At 42.5% G+C, this 20,659-nt stretch overlaps 1 protein-coding gene across 3 annotated transcripts; it reads left to right on the forward strand.

Annotated features, from left to right (window-relative positions):
* Positions 1-1,540: 1,540 nt before the first annotated feature.
* NFYB (nuclear transcription factor Y subunit beta) lies at positions 1,541-19,522 on the forward strand. 3 transcript variants are annotated; one of them, XM_062616328.1, is made up of 7 exons: positions 1,541-1,698; positions 11,059-11,152; positions 11,625-11,755; positions 13,591-13,788; positions 15,761-15,839; positions 17,559-17,638; positions 17,830-19,522. In XM_062616328.1, exons 2-7 carry the CDS (start codon positions 11,059-11,061, stop codon positions 17,860-17,862), a joined length of 615 nt encoding a protein of 204 aa, XP_062472312.1. In that variant the 5' UTR covers positions 1,541-1,698; the 3' UTR covers positions 17,863-19,522. The 3 variants fall into 3 exon arrangements, with proteins under 3 accessions (XP_062472312.1, XP_062472311.1, XP_062472310.1); XM_062616327.1 differs by having other exon boundaries at positions 1,587-1,726; XM_062616326.1 differs by lacking the exon at positions 1,541-1,698 and adding an exon at positions 2,941-3,058.
* The last annotated feature ends 1,137 nt before the right edge of the window (positions 19,523-20,659 follow it).

A 20,659-nucleotide genomic window follows, 5' to 3' on the forward strand; every position in this document is an offset into this window, starting at 1 on the left:
TCTACTCACTTGTGAAATTCTGGGCTAAGATGAAAGAAGCCATCCAAAGACCTCACAACTGCACAGCAAGATGAATAGCGGATTGTCATGGTATTACATTTAGTGAACAGAAGCAATAAAATAAAAGGGAAAACTGCATTCCCTAAGGCCCCAAAGTTAGCAAATATTCTGCATTATTTTACATCTTCTGGGCATTTTAAAAAAAAAAAACAAACAAATCCAAATCTAATTACTGCTCACAGTACCCAGGAGGCAGAATCAGGCTGTATGTAGTATTTGCAGTAAAAACCTGAGGCCATGCAAAATTTGTCTTATTTGATGTCTCAGTTTAAACTCAGAACAATCCAAATACACTGACATTTTGAGTGAATCTGAATCTTTGTGATATATCAAATCATATGAAACTAACGTTGTCATGTGAAACCAAGTGGATATGTGTAAGGCTTATTGATTTTTGCTTTGTTTAAATCCAAATGCTAGAATAAAGCTACGAGAGGAATATACTGTTATTTATCAGGTATTACCCAGAAGAATGCTAACAGGACTTTCGTACCAGTTTAGGTAAAATACTTAAGATCCTCAAGTAATGAAGAATGACTATAGGTTATTAAGAACTGCACAAACCAAAATTATTCTTGTTACCTCCGTTGTGGAGATTGCACATACACGTGTTGATGGCAGATGTATGGAATGTCTTTGGCTGCCTTCTAGAAGGAAAATCCCTCTCTCCAGTTCTAGTGAATGGCGGGATTGGTGGATTACGAAGTGTTTCATAAAAATGATTCATCAAGGAGGTTTATAGATCTTGGTGGAGAAGTCAGTCCAACTCTCATCTTCACCCAGCAGCCTGTATTTCTTCAGAACAAAGCCTAAAAGCAGAAGGGAAACATGCACTTTAGGCCCTCTATCACCAGGGGGAAACAATCCTTCCAGGTTTGTAGTGAGATTTTATTTCTGTAGAGGGAAGAGGTAACACTGAATCGCATATCCTCTCACCCAAGGTTCTGTTGCTGCTTGGGGCCTAGGTCCCATGGGCCATCCTCCTCCACTGACCTCCTCTTATTCATCACATTTTGCCATTCTGTAAGTCCTACAAGCCACTGGGGGATGTAACTTGTTTTCCTCTCAACTGATGATCTTAGACACAGGTGTAGTCGTGCTCTGAACAGAGCTGAGGAAGCTCTTTATCCTCTAAAGAAAGTGCCTTCTATACTGACTGCCGATTAAGTGATGGGGGAGAAGCGGAAAAGCCAGCTGGGCACAGCCTGGAGGGCCACGCTCACCCGCGTTCCCCACCTCCTACAGTGTCCTTTACCATAGGGAAAGAGCCGCACCTGGTCAGCAACCTCACTACAGCAACAGCAGCAGTAACAACCCTACACCCTTTAGCGGGGAACAGCCGGTTTTACCTCAGCCGCTCCACGGAGGAGGCGTCAGCGCTACCACCCCCAAGCCCGGCACCTCCGTCCGCATAAAGGCTGGCGGGCTGGCAGGGCCGGGCCACAGCCGTCGGGAGGGAGGGAGGGAGGGAGCGCGCTGGGGGGAAGAGCCGGCGCGCGTGTCGGGGAGGCGGCGCGGAGGGAGGGCAGCCGGGCTGCGGGAAGCGGTGCTCCGCGCTGGGACTGGTTCCTTCGCAGCCATTTTCTGTCCAACCAAACAGCCGATTTGCGGAGGGAGCCAACCAGGGCCGCACTGGAGGTTTGTGCCTGGCTCCGGCCAATGATTGGTAACCGGTTCCACTGCAGGCTCGAATGAAATGTCCGTCTCCCTCCCCGGGCTCCGGCGCTGCCGCCGCGCCGCCGCCGCGGGGACCAGGAAGTGGGGGGCGGCAGCCCCCGGGACCCGCCACCGCCCGCTCGCCTCTTTGTGCGACCGGAGGCTCGGGGGCCGCCCGGACGAAGGAGCGGACGGGGGAGGCGGCGGAGCGGGCGCGGAGGCGGTCGTAGCGCGGGGGTCCGGGCAGAGCCGGCGCGGCGGTTGTCCCCGTCGGGGTTCCCTTTTCTCCGCGGGGCCGGGTGCGAGGAGGTGCCCCCCTCGCTCCGGCTCCATTTTGCGGCCTAGGCGCGGGGAGGACGGGGGGGGTTGGAGGCGGGGACGGGAGCGCGGCTGCCCCGCGGTTGGTGTACGGCCGCCGGTGTGGGGCCAAGCGAGGCTGCCGGCGCCCCTAACCGCTCGCTGAGGTCGCGGCGAGGCAGGCGCGGGGCGCGCGGTTTTCCGCCGGGCCGGTCTTGCGGTCGCCGTGACCCTTTAACGGCGGTTTCTCTCCGGCCCGCTGGCCGTGTTCGGTCTGCCCTGGAGCCCCTCCGCGGCGGCATGGCGGGCGGGGGGGGCGGCTTTGTGGTAGCCGTGCCTCGCCGCCCGCAGGCGGAGGGGGCTCCGCTCTCTTTTGTTTTTCCCCGGCCGGCGCCGCAGCCCGCTGAGCCCCCTCCCTTCGGCCGCGGGAGTGGGGGCCCGGGCCCCTACCACGCCTACGGCCCCTCGCAGAGCCGGGAGCCGTGCAGCGGGCAGAGAGCTAGCCAGCCCCGCCGCTGTCGTTGGGACCGAGATGGGGTTGGAAGGTCTGGCGGTGTTTCGCAGCGGTAGGGAGCGTGGGGCCAGGCCCCGGGATGTGGTGAGAGCAGCCGGGTGTCTGTGCGGGCAGCCCGGACCAGGCACGGCGCCCCGGGGCGGGGGAATACCAAACGGAGGTCTGCAGCTGGGCTCCGGCAGAAGGCTCCCACAGCAGGCAGGTACAGGTGTGTAGCCTCTGCAGCCCGCCGGAGCCAAAGGCTGATACCTTCTGCACTGAAATCACGGCAAAAGTGATTAACAATAAAGTTGCTGAACTGGGGACGCTTTGGTTTGCTCGTTCTGGAAACAAGGGATCGTGATAGATGAGGTTGTCCATCGAACACAGTCGAGCTAGGTGCAAGGAAGATTCATGTAGGTAAGGGGCTTACCCCTCATGCCCCTTGCTGGCTGCTGTTGCATCATTGAAGGACATGAAATCAGGAAGTGAGATCGATCGGTTGGCACAGCCGAGCAGCATCGATGACTTGTCCTGTAGCACACATGGCAGGTAGGAGAGTGATGGGACTCTGCTACTTGCAATGTCTACACAACTGTTGTGTGTTTGGCAAGTGGTGTTGGCCATGCCTGTGTGTGCCAGCCCCTGCTCCATCCAGAAATTACATAGTTGGTGATGATTGTAAAGAGAGTTGGGTAGGTTATTCACAGAAAATCATATTGGAAAATTACCCCCCCCCATGTATTCTAGTAATGTTTCTGCAGTTATTAAGATACACTGGTTAAAGAAGCCTTCCTAGGTACTACAGCAGTAGAAAATCAGTCAATTTTTAGCTTTACCAATTTCTTTGAGGTTTAACCAAGAGGATTTGTTCTGCAAAGAACTGTCATGTAAAAGCTACCTGGGATGCTTGGATTGATTTTTGTGCAGGCAAAATAATTGATAATAATGGCCTGATTGTTTCTAGGCAGTGAGGGATGTAGAAGTCTGGATTTCAGTCCTTGAATGGGCTGTCTTGCGTGTAGTAACGTTTGCCTGTGTTGCTGGTAGATGGAAGTTATTGCCAATTAAAAAAAAAAGTAATTGCAGCTTTTTCAAAAGACACTCAGGCAAAATAGTGAAAAGCAAAATGGAAGGAGCTGCTTTGGGCATTATTTGCAGTCTGGGTTTAATTGGCTTGTAGGAATGAAGAAACAGTGTTTATGCATAATCATTAGCATAATGTTCCTAAACAATAAGCTCAGTGATTACTTTCTGTCTTTGCTTATGCAGCCTATATGACTATGTGGCATGACAGTTACAAAGTTAAGGGGGAACCCATCTGTAATTCTCTTGGGGACCCAAGATAGTTTAATCTGAATCATTATTTATGAGGTCTGCGTGAGCAGCCTGTGCTTTGCATTGGGCGGGTAATATATATGGTCTTGGCTGCTAACATTTACAGCTATGAAATTATATTTGAAAAATCAAGAATATTGGGTATTACTGCTTAGGCTTTAATATTTGATAATTAAGGCAGTTCAAAGTTTAACAGATTATCTCTTATTTGTGGTAATAATTGCATGAAGGGAGCAGTGTACAGAAATGAGATGAAAAAGATTGTTCAAGATACTGTGCAGATATGAAACATTAAATACTGTGAAGCTTGAAATCAGTTACATTGCCTTTTTAACATTTTAAAAAGGCTTGTAGGGCTCTTCAGTGCTTCAGGTGCAAATTTCTAATGTCGGTTCACCTTTAAAATTTTGCTTAGAAAGAAACTTGTCTTCAATAGTGATTTTTGCAATATTACTTTAGAAAAACATGTATTTGGAAATGGGTGTTTTAGTGGCAGGATGCTTGTAAAAAATAGAAATGTGACTCCAAATATAGAATACTAAACAACATGTGTAAATAACATTGGTAGAATAAAATAAAGTGTCAGCAGATTTGATAATGCTGACTGAAAATACTGGCCTGGTCTGGACTAGTTTTGTGTAACTCTTACTTGGCCTGTTGCTTGAGAGCAATAAATTTCACCTATTTGATATACTTACCACAGTGAAGGAAAACCATAACCAACTTACTGATGTTATCCAACTTGCAGAAGAAAGGCAGGATTTATGGACTGCTGTTTTAATAATTAAACAGCTAAGTTTCAGTTCTTCACAGAAAAAAAAAGCATAAAAAACTGAACATGGAAAGGTAATACGGGGTTTTCAGAGTTGCAGGAGGGTGGAGGTGCTGGTGCAGCCTGTTCAGCACTGCTGTCCTCTTCCAGCTTCTGCAAAAGCAACAAAATTTCTATGTTCATCTCAGTTTTTTACCTCCAGTTTATATTACTGCCAAAAAAGAGAAGGCATGGAAACTCAAGTTTCTCCTGCCTGCTCTGTATCACTGATCTACTCCTACTTGATGTAAAAATATATGCGTTGTTAGTCCACCCATGTAAATTGCAGCTAACCATGCTTGTGAACAGTTAGCCTGGTAAGGAGACACCACATGCTCTAGCACAGCTGGATCCACGTGGAGGAAGCTTGTGGCTGGTGACTTCAGGGCTTGTAAGATGAGCCAGAAAGTTTATAATACTGGAAAGGTGAAAAGGCCCTGTTCAGACTTCATAAAGGAAAGGTTTTCTTCTTGTGGTCCAGGGGGAGGAAGGAGCCTGGTACAGCCTAGGTGCTAATGAGCCTTAGTGGTGCTGTCAGGTCCTCTCAGCCTCAGTCTGCTTCTCCTAATGCTATTCTGCTGTGGGGGAATACACTGAAGACACGCAGAGATGAGTCTGAAATGGAGAGGGACAGTGGAGCACCTGTGTTCTAGGCATGTGCTGAGGGGTTTTAACGTGGCTATTTAACTACAGTATGTTCCATCTGCTGGAATGATGTCCCATGAGTACGTTTACCAGTCAGTGTTTCTTGCTGCAGGAGACACTGCTTTACTTCCAGGTGAGAATTTAGTGGGAAATTAGGTTCTCCAGAAGTCACTGAACGTTGAGGGAGATAGACATTATTTTTTCAAATAGAAAATTCTTTATTTGTGTTTAGGAACAGCAAGTGAGGGTGCAGAAAGCCCAAATAAAACTTTGTTTCTACTGTTACCTACTGCTTTACATCTCGTAATAAGATGTGGTAGAAAAATTAATCTACGATGACTGATGTTACTACCTACAGCTGTATTTCTCTCCTTCCTTCTGTGGCAGGGACAGCTGTATGGAAAGTGTACCAAGTGCTTCAGATAATTGCATGGAATTTTCTGCAGTCCCTCTTGCTGGGTAGCAATTTTGGGAAATAGGATGGATAAATGATGTGTGAAGTACTTAAATCACACAAGGCTTTTAGTTGCACTTGGGAGATCAGTTTTGCAAATCATTGCAAAATAAATTCCTCACTCTGAAGACACAGTCTTTGATTCTATTACTGCCCTTTTTACTGACCCTTTCTCTCCTCAGTGCTGGCAGGTCTGGGGTTATGTTCTTTGGTTATCATTTAGCTGGGCTACTGATACTGCTCTTTCAAGAGAGGTCCTCAGATTAAACAGGCTGCAGGATTTACTTTGAGATACTGAGGTTTTATTAATTCAGTATCGATGTGTTCTAGGAACAGACTGGGTTGTGGGTAGCAGACAGGAGCATCTTTCTTTTTTTTTTAAGCATCCTCCAGAAATTTTTCTACCAGATGTCCGTGTAAAGCTGTATGTTCATTCACTTGCATCTTAGTGCTGAAAGTTCTTTCATGCCCTTGATCTGAAAGGTTTCTGTTTTAACATATTTCTCAGGTTAATTTCCCTGGATCCATTAATTTGTATATTCCTAGCACTATTCTTTTTCATTAGAGATACACAAACAAAACAAATCCCAAACCAACAACAAACAAACCCACAAACAAACAAAAAGTTACTACCAGATAACTTTGTGCTGCTGCTCTGAATTTGGATGCTTATTATGGAATATTTGAGTTGAGTTTTCTGTGCTTATTTGGTTTCTCTCCCTCATTTTTGGTAAAAAATCAGATGGTGTCATGGTCACTTTAGAGAGTAACCTATTGTCACTTCTGGTATGCTTAGCACTCAGTCTTGATTCAGTCAGCATATTCATGGATGAGAGCTTGAGTGTTTTCCTAGCCCTGAAGTCTTGAGGGTAACGTACAACATGCAGTAAGCGCTTGTTGCAGATAAATGTGTAGTATGTGCTACTAGACCAACGTGTTGGAAGACCTCTTCCTCGTGTGATTCGGTCGCTGCGCATGTGTAGGAGATGCTGTCTTGATTAAAAGAGATTGCAGTGGCTGCATCCTGAAGCTGCTGTGTGAGTGGGACATAGAATCTGCAAATAGGTACTCCAGGGGCTAAAGCAAAATCTGAGATTTCTTGCCCATCTGAACCCTGTAGGATTATATCTCCAAGGACTCTGCCTGTTCATGAAATTTAGCATCTAATTCTGTCCAAAGAAGTAGCTCTTCCTACTAAATACGCTAGCTTAAGAGTTGTTGTCCTTCACTCTCCCAGTGACTGTAGGCTTGGTGTTGTTTCTATGCTACATTGTACTGCTGCATTTTTTTAACTCACTTCAGGGACACTGCAAGTTTAGTTTGTTTCAGAGCTTTTTGTTTTTTTAAAGTGGTGGATTAATTGGTAACAGTCTATCAAGAGCAGTGTTTTCTCATTTTCTGAGCATTGTGTTGTATGTATTACAGGCCAGCTGAGCTGACAGTCAGGTGTGTGGTGATTAGCTTGAGTTTTGAACATGTAAAATTAAAACCATAATACTTGAATGTGTAACTGGTCATTATGAGATGAGTAGGATGGCAGCCACCACAGTTTTCATCAGGCTCGTGTTTGTGTCATCCATCAGGCTCAAAGAAATACTAGTAGGCTGACTAGGTGGTATATTAATTACAGTTGCTATGTTCAGATGCCTAGGTGTACATGACAAATCTGACTGAAGTTCTTCAATAAAAGTTATTTGGATTGCAATGTTGTGTATAAAATGCCACTCCTTTCCTCACCATGAGGCTAGCCAAGCTGTGGAAGGGGGCTTGCAGTATGGTTGGGCAGGCTCTGTCTGTGAAGATCTTCAGGGCTGGATAAAGCCCTTAGGAGCCTGCTGGGATCTGGCCCTGCTTTGAGCAGGGGTTGGACGAGAGATCTCCCGAGGCCCCTTTTAACCTGAATTATCCTGTGATCCTGGATTAGGACTGGGTTATGTTAAGCATTATGCAGAAAGGTGTTACACTGTAATCCTCTGTCCCAAGGTTGTTCTGACAGTTAAAAGGCTTTCTTAAAGTAATACACATCGAATTTATTTCAGTTGATGTCAAGCTGTCAGTGACTGGTGGTTGTTGTTTTTTTTTTAATCTGAGACAGATCTGCCTTTTTCTTTTGCAGTCCTTTTCCTATTGATTTTGCTCATCACTCTTTTAATTCACAATAAGCTTCCACTCAAATTCTCACTAATTGTGAAATAACACATGCTGTAGGCAGATTTGGAAATGTGCACACAGAAAAGGATAAAAGCAAATATAATACCTTGAGGATACATCAGTCTAATATGGCCAAAACTGTCTACAGATGCAGCAGAGGTTTAAAAGGGATTGGAGCAGGAAATGTCTTTTGAAGGTGAGCTGGGCTAATGAAAGCAAGACGGTTTCTTCAGTAATGCTGCTGGGTCTTGGCAATAAAGATTCAGATGGGGTAGCCTGCAGAATGGGTGAGCAGAAACCAGTGAATTATCACATCACTGCAGAAATTGAAGAATATTGGAATCCTGGAGAAAGAAAACATTTTGGAAGATAAGGTTCCATAGGAGAATGAAAAAGGAGAGGGGAAGAAACCTTAAGGCATTTAAAGGGGGCTGAGTAAATTTAACACAGTTGGAGGAGACCCTAATTCCAAGTTAAATTCTAGTAGGGATCAGACAGCTGAGACTGAGAAGAATGCCAGAAAATCCTAACTTGATTTTGGGATTTATCAGGCTGCAGAATGTTAATTGTTTCAAAAGGGAAAGAGAGACACAACTCTTAGTGGTGAGTGATGTCAGTTTGGGTGATCTTGATATGCAGAATTTTGATATCCTTGTCATTACAGTGAGCTGAGTAAGCAAACTGCAGACCCTTTGGAAAATTGAAAATCAAAGTTAGATCGCCCAACAAAGAGTGCAAAATGCAGGCAGCAAATTTATGTGAAAATTGGTACATGTCTGAAACATTCCCCTTCCTTTGGACAGAGCTGCTCTGGAGGAAGTGAAACTGATTTACAAAAACCCATCAAAAGGGACCAGAAGTGATGTTAAAAAAAGCACTGTGTGCATAATAATTTGTATGATGAAGAGGTGGCAGATGTGGAAGAGGTTTTCCTTTCTCTTAAGTAGCTCCTAGGGCTATCTCCAGCTGTTGTAGTATTGCTCTGAATGATGTGAGCAGTGCTCAGGTTACTTGTGCATCTGTGGCCATGTAGCCGCAGATGTGTAGCGCTGGGTGTTGCCTGAGGGTTTGAAAGCAAAACCCAACCCTGTGGCCACAGACAAAGTGCAGAGTAGAGAGAGGTTAAATTGCTCATATTTCTGTGTAGGTATAAAAATAGCATGAGATTGTTTTTCCCTTCCTCCCTTTCTCTCTTGATCCCATTCGCTCTTGAGGCTAATGGTTGTGGAAAGAAGCGAGCTGCATGGTCTGGCTGGCAGTGACCATGTGACTTTTTGGGCAGAGGTTGCTTTACCGAGACACCAGGGTACCTGCACCGCACATTCAAGGAGTGAATGGAGTGGGGTTCTGCCTCCCGTGGGGCTGTGATTGCAGCTTGTCAATGAGGCTGGCTGCCCTTGTCAGGAACAGCTGGAGTGGGAAGAGGGAAGGATGGGAAGGGCTGGTCCAGAGACAGAACTGTATGAAGTGTAGGATGGGAATGGAAGAGGTGATTTGCTAGCCAACAGGTAGATAAGCATATGCTCGTGGAATTGTTTGATGGTAAACCTAGGCAAGAAAATTTAGGGCAAAGGTGAAGCTGGTGCTGTGTATCTAAATGCATTCAAGAATATCTTTGTATTTATGCCCCAGTGTTGGAAGAGTTTGTATGTGCTGGGGACCCCTTCTGCCTCACTCATTTTTGCAGTGTTCCTTTTCTCCAAAAGAAGCGTTTACACATGACTGCACGACTGCCAAGATGCCACCTCATGTGGAAAAAAAAAAGCATGGGAGCTAAATGTTCTGCAAAAGTTTATTTTTAATACACTAATTCTCAAGACACCTGCAACTGGAGAAAAGAGCATTGTCCGAAAGTTTTAAAAGGCTGGAGACTTGAATTCAGGCTTGCATTAGCACTGCTAACATAGCCTCTTGGAAAGCGGAAATATTGTCTGCCATGATTTTTATAGGTCTAAGTTTTCTACCTGCTGATAGCGTTTAGTGAAATCTGTTGCTTTTGTAAAAGAAGAGACTTTCATATGGTAACACATTACATGGGCTGAAGTACTTGCTTTTACAAGAATGCATGTGTATCTATCTGCGTGTTGTGTATGGTGGCAAAACGCGGATGCCAAAGGCATTGATGTGTTGGATTGATGCTATGGGATGTACTCACTGAAGAGGTGTGAACTCCCAAGGAGGGTGGGAGGCATCTTCATGTCTTTTACCTCCACAGAATGAGAAAGTGCAATACATGTGATGTCTCCAAGTGTCTCCAGGCTGCTGAGGAGCCTCTGAGCCACAGCCCCTGTTTGGAGACCTCTACTTCATCACAAAGTAGATATCCTAGAAAACGTTGACGCTTAACCAGCAAACCCCTGCTGGTTTTGCTAGTTTTGTCCTATTTGAAAGGGGGTAGGTGGGCTTCTCTGGGACCTCTCTAGCTGAAACATGTTTGGTGCCTCCCAGCACAAAAGGTCTCTAAGGGGGTAGGGAAGTACTGGCTATTTTGGCTTCCCTCTTTCTCCTGCCATTGAAATTACTTTGACCCTGTCTCTAAAGCCTGAAAGAAAATACTTATTGGCCATTATGTCAGAACATTGTGAGAGGAGCACTGGAGGATGCCCAGAGGAGCAGGGCAGGGTGGGACCAAAGAAAGCAAAGGAAAACACAACTCGGAAGGTGTCTAGGAGTGGCTAGTGCCTGAGGAGAGTGAGGATGTGGATACAGGTCTGGCTAGTATAAGCTTGTTAGTGGGCTTGACAAAAGGTGTTTTGAGTGGAGGGCAATGGTGAGTGAAGGATGCAGTCTGTAATAATTGTAGGTAAAGTATTCGGTGAACAGTGGGCTTATGTAGGTTTTTAGGGTTGCTTGGAGAAACTTGCCTGAACCTGTTCATGTGACTGTCATAGGAACAACAGAAGATTGCATGAACCAAATGTTTCTGTGCATGGCTGAATTTTTGGGAAGCATCACAAAACCAGTTTCACCATTTCCACTGTCAGTAAAGCTTTGTAATGAGAGAGGGGATACTGTTCTCAAATGACAAAATATTTATGCTTTGCGTTAATTAGTCTTATAATTCTGTGTTGATTAGAGTGCTGTTTTTTAAGCAATAGCTGCACTTACTGATGTAGCAAACATACCTGAAAGGTTGGTTTCTTCTGTTTGTAGATGGATGGTGATAGCTCCACAACGGATGCTTCTCAGTTAGGAATTACTGGAGATTACATTGGTGGCAGTCACTATGTGATACAGCCTCATGATGGTAAGAAATATTGCAGTAAACACTGCTATTTCTGTGTGTGTGTATGTATGCTTCTAGTTCTTATAGTCTATCCTCTCAAGCTAAGAATTTGCAATTGTATTCTTTATGTCTCACTGTATAAATCAATTTTTCTGCAGTCTAAAAGTGGGGGTTGGATTTTTCAGTGTTGACACAGTCCTTTGAGGTCATGATAAAAAAAAAATCTGTTCTAGGGAACAATTTCTATTTAGACATAACATTGAGAATGTTTGGTGTTCAGCCGTGTGTACTTCTGTGCATAATGTGCTAAAGATGATATGGAACAACCATGAAGGTACCGTGGTGTTCCATCTATTTTTAAAACTATTTCTACAATGCTAATACACTGTGCTTTCAAAGGTCTTCATCCTTCAGTGTAAGATTTTAAACTGACTTAATTATTGCTTGCTCTCTGTCAACTACAATTTCTGCTAACTTTTCTTTATTTCATTAGACCCAGAGGACAGCATGAATGATCATGAAGATACAAATGGCTCAAAAGAGAGTTTCAGAGAACAAGATATATATCTTCCAATTGCAAATGTGGCAAGGATAATGAAAAATGCCATACCTCAGACAGGAAAGGTAATACCCTTGTCTGTAAAGAAAGCATATTAATGAATTTTATTCCTTCCTCTACCTGAACTTGAGCTGGTAAAACAGTATATTTTTCCAAATGATCCTGGTTTATTGGAGAAAAGCCTTACAAAAGAAAACAAAAATCTGAGCAGGAGGTGATTGAGACCAAGTCCATTTTTCTTAGGTTTCTGAAAGCTTTTAGTAACTGCAGTAATTAATCAGAACAGTGTTCTTGATAGCACTTTCAAGGGCTTTATTTTTCTAAGATGTATTCTCTGAAATTGTCATAATGGGTCAGACTTGGTGACCATCCTGTATCAATAAGAGTATTTTCTATGTGCTTATCTCTTATGAAATTTAATCCGCATTTATTGAGATGCGTAACATTTGGAATAAATGAACCATTTGGTTCACTTTTCCAGTGAACCAAAAAAAAACAGTCCTCATCCTGAAGAAAAGAGAATGGTTAGTCTTTCATCACCCAAATCTTCACATATATCCAAATGCCAAAATGACTTAAGAAGTCTGCCTTATACAATGTAGAACATAAGGCCAGATACTGAAGGACTTGTTTTATATTTCCTACTACTAAGAATAGGCTTTTTAATCCATTCTGTTGAGCTGGTGATTGTATAAGCGTTTGACTGTTCCACCTGTTTATTTGAAACCTTTGCAGGGCTCCTGTTACTTGCTGTTTCCCTATTGTATTCCAATACAATTCCTGCCCCAGTAACATTTCCTCTAGCTAAAGCTGGTTTGTTTTTTTTTTTCCTTTTTTTTGAGATCACTCTAAATAGAAGCAAGACATAATTTACTTGCATCTGCTTGTACTTTCTTAGTGTTCAGGGCTCTCTGGAGATCTGCATGTTCCATTTATATCTTTGCTGTGAAAATCTCTTCCCCAGTCCATATTGTCATAAATTTTTAGTGATCAAGATGAGATTTTTCTCAAGAATTTAGCATATGGGATGTCGAGCTTTCTCAAAATCAAGGAGGGTTTTGTCAAAAACTGCAAGGGAAGCTGCTGGCTGATAAATACTTATGAAAATCTCACCCTATGTGTCTGAAAATATCAGAAGAACTAGTGAAGATTCTACATATGATTACTGCTTCATTATTTTTTTTTTAAATACAAACAGGTTTTTCTCATGTAAAGAATAAGAATCTTAATTATTCTAATCTTTCAGTTGCCTCCTGTCAGCTTCCCAAATAATCATGAGTAATGCTTGCTGTTATTTAAAGTTGGGTAAATTAATTTTTTCCAGCTGAAAACCATAATCAAATTTACTTATTTCATTCCTGCCAGGGCCATATGTGTTTCTTCATTTGAATTCTCATTTGGAAAAATTATATCAGAATATTAAAGCATTACAGAGGCTTGCTGCTAGGCATATATTCTAGTCCTTGAGTCTGGTCGGGATACAAATACTTGTTGCCAAATTTGTGGGTTATACTGCAGAGGGTTTGGTTGGAACTGGTGGGCCTATTAAAGGGAAGATGGAAGTGGGCTATGGCATTGTAATGAACAGGTTTAAAGACAACGTGTAGGTAAGCAATACTGAGGTGCATCTATGTGTAAAAGCTTGTACAGATACAACTTCGGGAGACCCTGGGAGTTGGCCATGCTGCTTGAAATAGTAAAACTTCATGTTGCAGCTCTGCTTACATAGGGCAGTGATGACATCCAGTGGTTCCCTCACATGCAGGTGTTGCCTAAATGGGTATTGCCATCAGGTTTGGGGAAGTTTCCCTTATTATCTAGTGTGTTCTTTGCATTTTGCTTTTTTAATAAATTTTCTTGCATCTTGATTAATCATTTTATGATACTGTTTCCTTACTAGATTGCTAAGGATGCAAAGGAATGCGTGCAAGAGTGTGTAAGTGAATTCATCAGCTTTATAACATCAGAAGCAAGTGAGAGGTGTCACCAAGAGAAAAGAAAGACCATCAATGGAGAGGATATTCTCTTTGCCATGTCTACCTTGGGGTTTGACAGCTATGTTGAACCTTTGAAATTATACCTCCAAAAATTCAGAGAGGTTGGTATATACTTCAGTATTTCCTCATTTATTTAACCTGGTTGTGTTTATCATTAGCTCCTTGTCATTGTAATAGTATAATGGTTAACTTGTATAATATCTCACAGCTATTGTCAAGGACTAATGTAATGTTTAAAAGCATTCCAGAGGATATATAGAGAAAAAGGGGTAAGTAAGCATTTTTATTAGACTTGCAGATTCAAAGTTCTAAAGCTTTCAACTGAATAAATGCTCTAATATATTGCTGGTAGTAAATCACTCTTTAAAGGTGACTATTTAGAGTACTTAATTCAATCTTCAGGTTCAATCAATAAAACTGTTCTAGACAGCATTCTCTGAGGAGCTAGGCTAATGCCTGGTGTTTGTCTGGGCTTTGTCTAGGCTTCAGATATGCAAAAGAAAAAGCAGTTTTTCTCATGTTGGAATAATGATTCACATGGAAACCTCTCTGTCTCTAGCCCCCCCACGCCTCCCCTTTTAGCATTTTAAACTTCTTCAAAAAGAAGTTGCTTCTGGTTGGGTTTTTTGTTCTGGTTTGCTCTCCACCCCTCACCTCCTGTCTGGAGACCAAAGAGAATTATGCTTACTTGCTCCTCCACTCTGGTGGTGGTCTATCTCAGAATATCAGATTTAACCAAACAAATCAAAGGTATTTTTATCCAGTGACCTCTCTTCCTCATAATCCTGATTGAAGATGTTGTTCAGATATTAAAAAAAAAATAATTGGGGGGGGTAAAAATTAAAGCAAGTATTCTATGATTCTATTAATTTTATTTGTTTTTAATGTGGATCACTTTTCTGGTATGGCTGCTTGGCTCTACTGGTATGAGTGAAGCAGGCATGTCTCAGTTGGCAGTGTTGTAGATAGAGATACTCTTCAGACTTTGTTCTGTAAACTGAAGTTGTTTAATTAATGGGGTCAGACTCATTAATGATGATTAATTTGCTGATAGCACTTGAAGCTTCCCCTTTCCCAGGAAGTCATCTGCTGTGATAACTGGCTAACAGCAGGTGTAATCTCTAAATTGGAAGTACTGCCTTGTGCTGTCCTTTTCCAGTTCTGTATGGCAGTTGCATGTGACATTAAAGTGCTCTATGTGCTTTCCTTAAAAATGTAAAGGAGTGCCTGACTAGTTTCAGTACTTCTGGAGAAGCCTGAAGTGGGCCTGTAAGTGACCATTTTTGCAGATAAATATGCCGTAGTGGCAGAGTGGCGGGATTGGGATTTAAATGGATGGATGGATTGGATGGTTTTGCTCATCAGTTTTAAACCTCCATTCCAGCTAGTTCTGTCTTCAGGGTACCATATATAGTGAAGTATTTCTGATTTGTAGTATTTAGTCTGCATCAAACAGTTTCAGAGAATACTTCTTATGCTTGTATTATTTTCTTGGATGTTCATACATAATAGCAGAGCATCAAACTTCATACTTGTAAAACTGCAGATGACTGGAAGCTTTGGCTTTCTGTGCTGATATCTTTTCTGGCTGTAGTCCTTGATGTGGGAAAAGAAATCCAGTATCTTGGTTTTAAATGCCAACTGTTAGTTGTATGATGACAGCACTTGCACGTGGCTGGTAAGCAAGTGTTGCACGTTCTCATTAGTACTGAGATTCTGTGATTTGTCAATGTTCCTAACGGCTCCTTCTGGACTACTGCAGATATTTGACCTTCCTTAGAAAGTGAAAGCCTTTCTTAGAATCTACACAATCCTAGTTTGCAGAGTTCCTGTTTCTTAGGATTATGACTAAGATGAAAAACACCCTTCATACATCCTTGTTTTATGCCTGTTCTTAAATCTCATAGCGTTTCACAGGTCTTGGATTTCAAACTCCAGCTACTGCACAGTGACTCCTCTGCAAGTTCAAAACCTTGGCTAGACCTCTTGGGGTTTGAAAACAATCTCAATCCAACTGTACTCTAACACAAACTCTCTTTTACTATCCCCCCCCCCCCCCCCCCCCCCCTCCAGGCAATGAAAGGAGAAAAGGGAATTGGAACAGTTACAGCTGGGGACGGTCTAAGTGAGGAGCTCACGGAGGAAGCATTTAGTAAGTAATACTTTTTTTTATATTACTACTACATCTTTTATAAAAACAACAGTCCCTTTAGACATCAGAATTCTTACCTGAGAAATCCATCCTGGACATCCCACACGTTACACCTTTGATCTGCTGAGATTTTCATTTGAGATGTCTGAAAGATAACATGTGCTAACATAAACCCCTCCAAATCAGTAGAATTTGTGGTCAGAATGAGGAGCTATAGTGATAAGTGATGGCACTCTAGCAAAAGCTAATGTCAACTGTGGAAGATAAGTGCATATGTTAGTGCCAGTATTTTTCTCTACACTTAAATACAGGTTATAGTGAAAGGTGCAAACTCCCCCCACTCCCCACCTCTAGTAGCTACATATTTAAGCCACATTTGTTCTACTTGCAAGACTGCTGGGGGAGGGGAGTAAAAACCTCCATGACTTGAGCTTGTCTTTGATAAATGAGCCAGAGAAGAATGTAATTTTTGTATAATTCTAAAACACTCGGTATTTCTTATATTCAAAAGACTGCACAGACTGGTAAATAAAAGGTGTAGGGCAAGTAGCATCATATGCACTCACTGTAGTTTTTCTTCTTATACTGTGAATGAAAGCCTGATAGATGATGGGACTTTGTGTTGGTTTTGTTGATGCTGAATTCTTGGATGTAGTCTTTGCCTTGGCTTTTAAATGCTATGAGCTGGTAAATCTTGAAGCCAATCAATACAAGAATTAGGATGTGCAGCTCTAGTCATATGTCGTGGTTTAAGCCCAGCCAGTGGGCTCGTTCACTCACTCTCCCCGCTTCTTTTCCTCCCCCTACTTCCGGAGGGACAGAGAGGAGAATCAAAAAGAATGCAACTCCCACAGGTTGAGATAAGAACAGTTTAGTAACTAAGGTATAACACAAACCACTGCTGCTACCATCAATAATAACAATGATAAAGGAAATAACAAGAGAATACAACACCTTACCATCAGCTGACCAATAACTCGCCCCCCCCAGCCCAACCAAGCACTGACTGATGCCTCCTCCAACCCCGCAGACTCCCAGCCCTTCCAGGTAACTCCCAGTTACATCCTGGGCATGATGTGCTGTGGTATGGAATACCTCCCTGGTCAGTTTGGGTCAGGTGTCCTGTCTCTGCTTCCTCCCGGCTTCCCCTCCTCCCTGGCAGAGCATGAGGCCCACAAAGTCCTTGGCCAAACCAAAACATCCTTGTTATCAGCTCTGTTCCCAAGCCGAAAGTCAAAACACAGCACTGCACCAGCTACCAAGAAGGAGAAAAATGACTGCTACTGCTGAACCCAGGACATTGTATCTACTGACAAGATTTAGTTTTTCAAACATCTGATAAAAGATGAGGCAATGCAAATAGAAAAGTCTTATCCATATTCACTTATGTGAATCATCGTAGAATCATAGAATGGTTTGAGTTGAAAGGCACCTTAAAGCTCATCGAGTTCCAACCCCCTGCCATGGGCAGGGACACCTTCCACTAGAGCAGGTTGCTCCAAGCCCCATCCAGCCTGGCCTTGAACACTGCCAGGGACGGGGCAGCCACACCTTCTCTGGGCAGCCTGTACCAGTGCTTTACCACCCTCACAGTGAAGAACTTCTTCCTAATATCTACCCTAAACCTACTTTCTTTCAGTTTAAAGCCTTTCCCCCTTGTTGTGTCACTGTATATCCTGAAGCTCCCATCTAACTTTCTCAAAATGCTTTTTCTTTCAGCTAACCAGTTGCCAGCAGGCTTAATAACTACAGACGGCCAACAGCAAAATGTTATGGTCTACACAACATCATATCAACAGGTACTGTATCCCATCCTCTACTCTCCCTTCTGCTGCTGAAATTCCAATGCTAATTCAGCTGCCCTCCTCTGAAAGATGCGAATTAATTTAATTTAGTCCCTTGATGGTGGCTGTCATGACATTCCAACACCGTGACAACTCAAGCAATGCAGTTTCAGAAAATAATGTAAGCCTGCGTTTTCTTTCTGTAGATCTCTGGTGTTCAACAAATCCAGTTCTCATGATCTGAAGAAAACTTTGTATCTGGGAACATGAGACAGAAAAGCTGTGCAACTCTTAACGAAGAGGCAGGTTTAATGACTGGAAGAGATTTATCTCTTTGTATATTAAATAGCTGTAATGTAGCTACCGGAAGCTTGACTAATTGAGGTGCGAGTTCTGACTCAAATCTTTTTCATGATGATTTAAAAAAAAAAGAAAAAATTGGATTTTAAAGGTATTAAAGTATTTTTGTTTTGTACAAGAGTTTGTTGCTCTGTATAACTCCTGTATGCATTGTATATTGCAATTTATTACTGTCAGAGATTTGTAGACAGTTTCTTATTTTCATATTGAATCATGTTACTTTTGTAATTCAGGTAAACAGCTGGGTTAATTCATGTTTACCCTTTGAATAAAATTGTAAGGGTAAAGTTCATTTTTGAATGCAAGTTGCCTTTATTATAAAGATTGAGTTGGTCTTGGTTATGTACCTTGTCTTGCATGACAACCTCAACTAACTTTACATGTCGGCATATTTATTGAGATTTTGAAAGGGACGTTTTCCTCATGAACTTGGGAGTGCAGAATTGCCACAACTGCTTTTTGTTTTGTTTTTGTTTTTTAATGTAACTTCAGAATTAAAAGTAAATCAAAACCAACCAATGCTATACTACATTTAGAGACTTAGAGCTTATCAACAGTGTTGATGAAAACACTATGTGTGATGCAGGTCTTCATTTATTACTTTTCTCTTCAGTTGCATCAACTCTCTTTAGACTTATTTGATATATTTAAGGTAGTCTTTGTGCTACTGAAATAACTTTTCCTTTTTTATGTATAGTTTTTAGAATCCAGAACTTTAGAAATTCAGGGGGTAGTGGGGGAGGGAGGGATTTTATAGTCCTTGTGGTAAAAGATCTCATTTTAACTTTTTACTGAGATGTTTTAAGGGTTCTTGTGAGCCTGTGGGAGCTCAAGTGTGTTAGCGACTTTCCGTGTACAGGCTGCGTGCGTGTGTGTGAGCGACTGAAACCTGAGCAAGTGATACAAATCCGAAATGGAAGACAGACTTCTGGTTTCTGGTTTTGCAATAAACTCTACCTAGGTAGTGTAGTTCTGTATATTTAGTGAGCTGTTCTTAGTAACGTTGCTGTTTCTTTAATACACGGGAGGGTAATTTTGTTAGATGCAATGTCTTAGCCTGGTAGGATAAGGGTAGTGGTTTTAGTAATATATCTTACTAAGAATGAATTTTGGGACCTTTGATATTTTTACTGTTTGCAGTGAACTGAAATGTAATATAATATCTATCCACATATCTGTCATTAATTTAAGCAACCACACCTTGAATCTGTTGCCATTTAATTTCTTGCTGGATATGTCTTTTTTTTTTTTCTCCTTTTCTAAAGTAACAGTTTCGTGTTGGAAACACAGCTTAAACTAAGGTGTCCTGGAAGCCTGGAATAGCCAATTCTCTACTAAACGCCAGTTTTATGTACGTGCAGATTTGAACAGTGTCTCTTACAAATCAGCATCATGCTGGCAGAGCCTCTGGAGGTGATGCAGTGTATTCTGTGGCAATCTGGACAGATGTTTGGGTTTTGTGGCAGTCTGTCACTCTTCTGCAGCTATGACTGAACAAACGAAGTTTTTATTCATTAAATGTAAAAATGAATAACACCATCCCTACATGAGCCCCTTCTGTTTGTATTCTATGATTCTATTCCGTTTATTTCAGGCCATCGTACCCTGTTCTCAATGCTCCCAGATTTGCAATGGAAAAAAGCTGTGATCTCAGCTAAGGAGAAGCCAGGAGAGATTTGGTGGTTGGATGTGCAGAAAAGGGGGCTGAGGTCACCCGTTGTACTTGCTTGAAACAAGCTGCATGTTTCAGAGTGCCATCTTCTGTGAGTCTGAAGTGTTTGGAGTTTGTGGCTTACACACGATTGGGAGCAAAGGAGCTGATGCTGCTTTGACTTAATTTTGTCTTCTCCTTCTCACCCTGTGAGGTTCAGGGACAAAACTGCAGCCAACTCATTCACTTCCTGAAAGCACATATGTAGAAGTAATAGCACAACTATTGATCTCTCTCTGAAGCCATTCACCTGATAAAGATTGCAGGGTGCTGTAGTGCTGGCAAAACAAATACAGTCTGAGGAAGTACTTGCAGAATATTTTGTTTGAGCTAAGAGAAGCCTAAATTGAGCTTGAGCTCCAGACAGCTGTGGCAGCCTATGCCAGAACTTGGAGAGACTGCTTGAAACAGCAGTGATGTTCAAACACATTTTTCCCAAGCACAGTGACTTTTTTTCAGGTGTTTTTCCATGACACAAGTACATTTTAGTACTTTTTTCATTAATTTCTATGTGACCTGATCCTTCTGATCTTCACGGAGTGCTTGTGGTGCCTTTAAAGGCAAAGAAATTATCTCAGAATGCAGTGATGAGAAAAGCTATGTTAGATGGCCTTCTACATCTGTTTTCACTAGGCTCTACCCTCACCTCATACATACACAGCTTCACCGTTTTATTTATTCCTCTGTTCTGATCTCTACTGAACTCTAAAATATGTGGCTGGAGGGTCAGCGCAGAGAGGGAGTCTTGGTGTGAGGTGATACATCCTAAATACCTACTGACCCATGCTCGTCTGCCTGTAGCTAAAAATCAGTTTGATTATGTGGGCTGCACTTTAAATAGCCACCTTCCTTGAACTGTGCCCTGGTACGCTGTGAATCCTGCCAGATTATAGATGCAGCGTTCCAAGATGATGCTCATTAACATGTTCTAAGCATACATAGGTGATGGCTCTCATGCCTTTGGC

This window comes from Pezoporus occidentalis, unplaced genomic scaffold, assembly GCF_034315485.1.
Source record: "Pezoporus occidentalis ecotype Australia unplaced genomic scaffold, CSIRO_AGI_Poc_V1 ctg19, whole genome shotgun sequence".
NCBI classification, from domain to species: Eukaryota; Metazoa; Chordata; class Aves; order Psittaciformes; family Psittacidae; genus Pezoporus; species Pezoporus occidentalis.

What these genes read in the sequence shown, in the direction of transcription:
- NFYB (XM_062616328.1), top strand. Translation starts at nt 11,059, where the DNA reads ATGGATGGTGATAGCTCCACAACGGATGCTTCTCAGTTAGGAATTACT. An exon ending in CCATACCTCAGACAGGAAAG is followed by an intron (nt 11,756 to 13,590) that starts GTAATACCCTTG and finishes TTTCCTTACTAG; the next exon opens with ATTGCTAAGGATGCAAAGGA. An exon ending in ACACAACATCATATCAACAG is followed by an intron (nt 17,639 to 17,829) that starts GTACTGTATCCC and finishes TTCTTTCTGTAG; the next exon opens with ATCTCTGGTGTTCAACAAAT.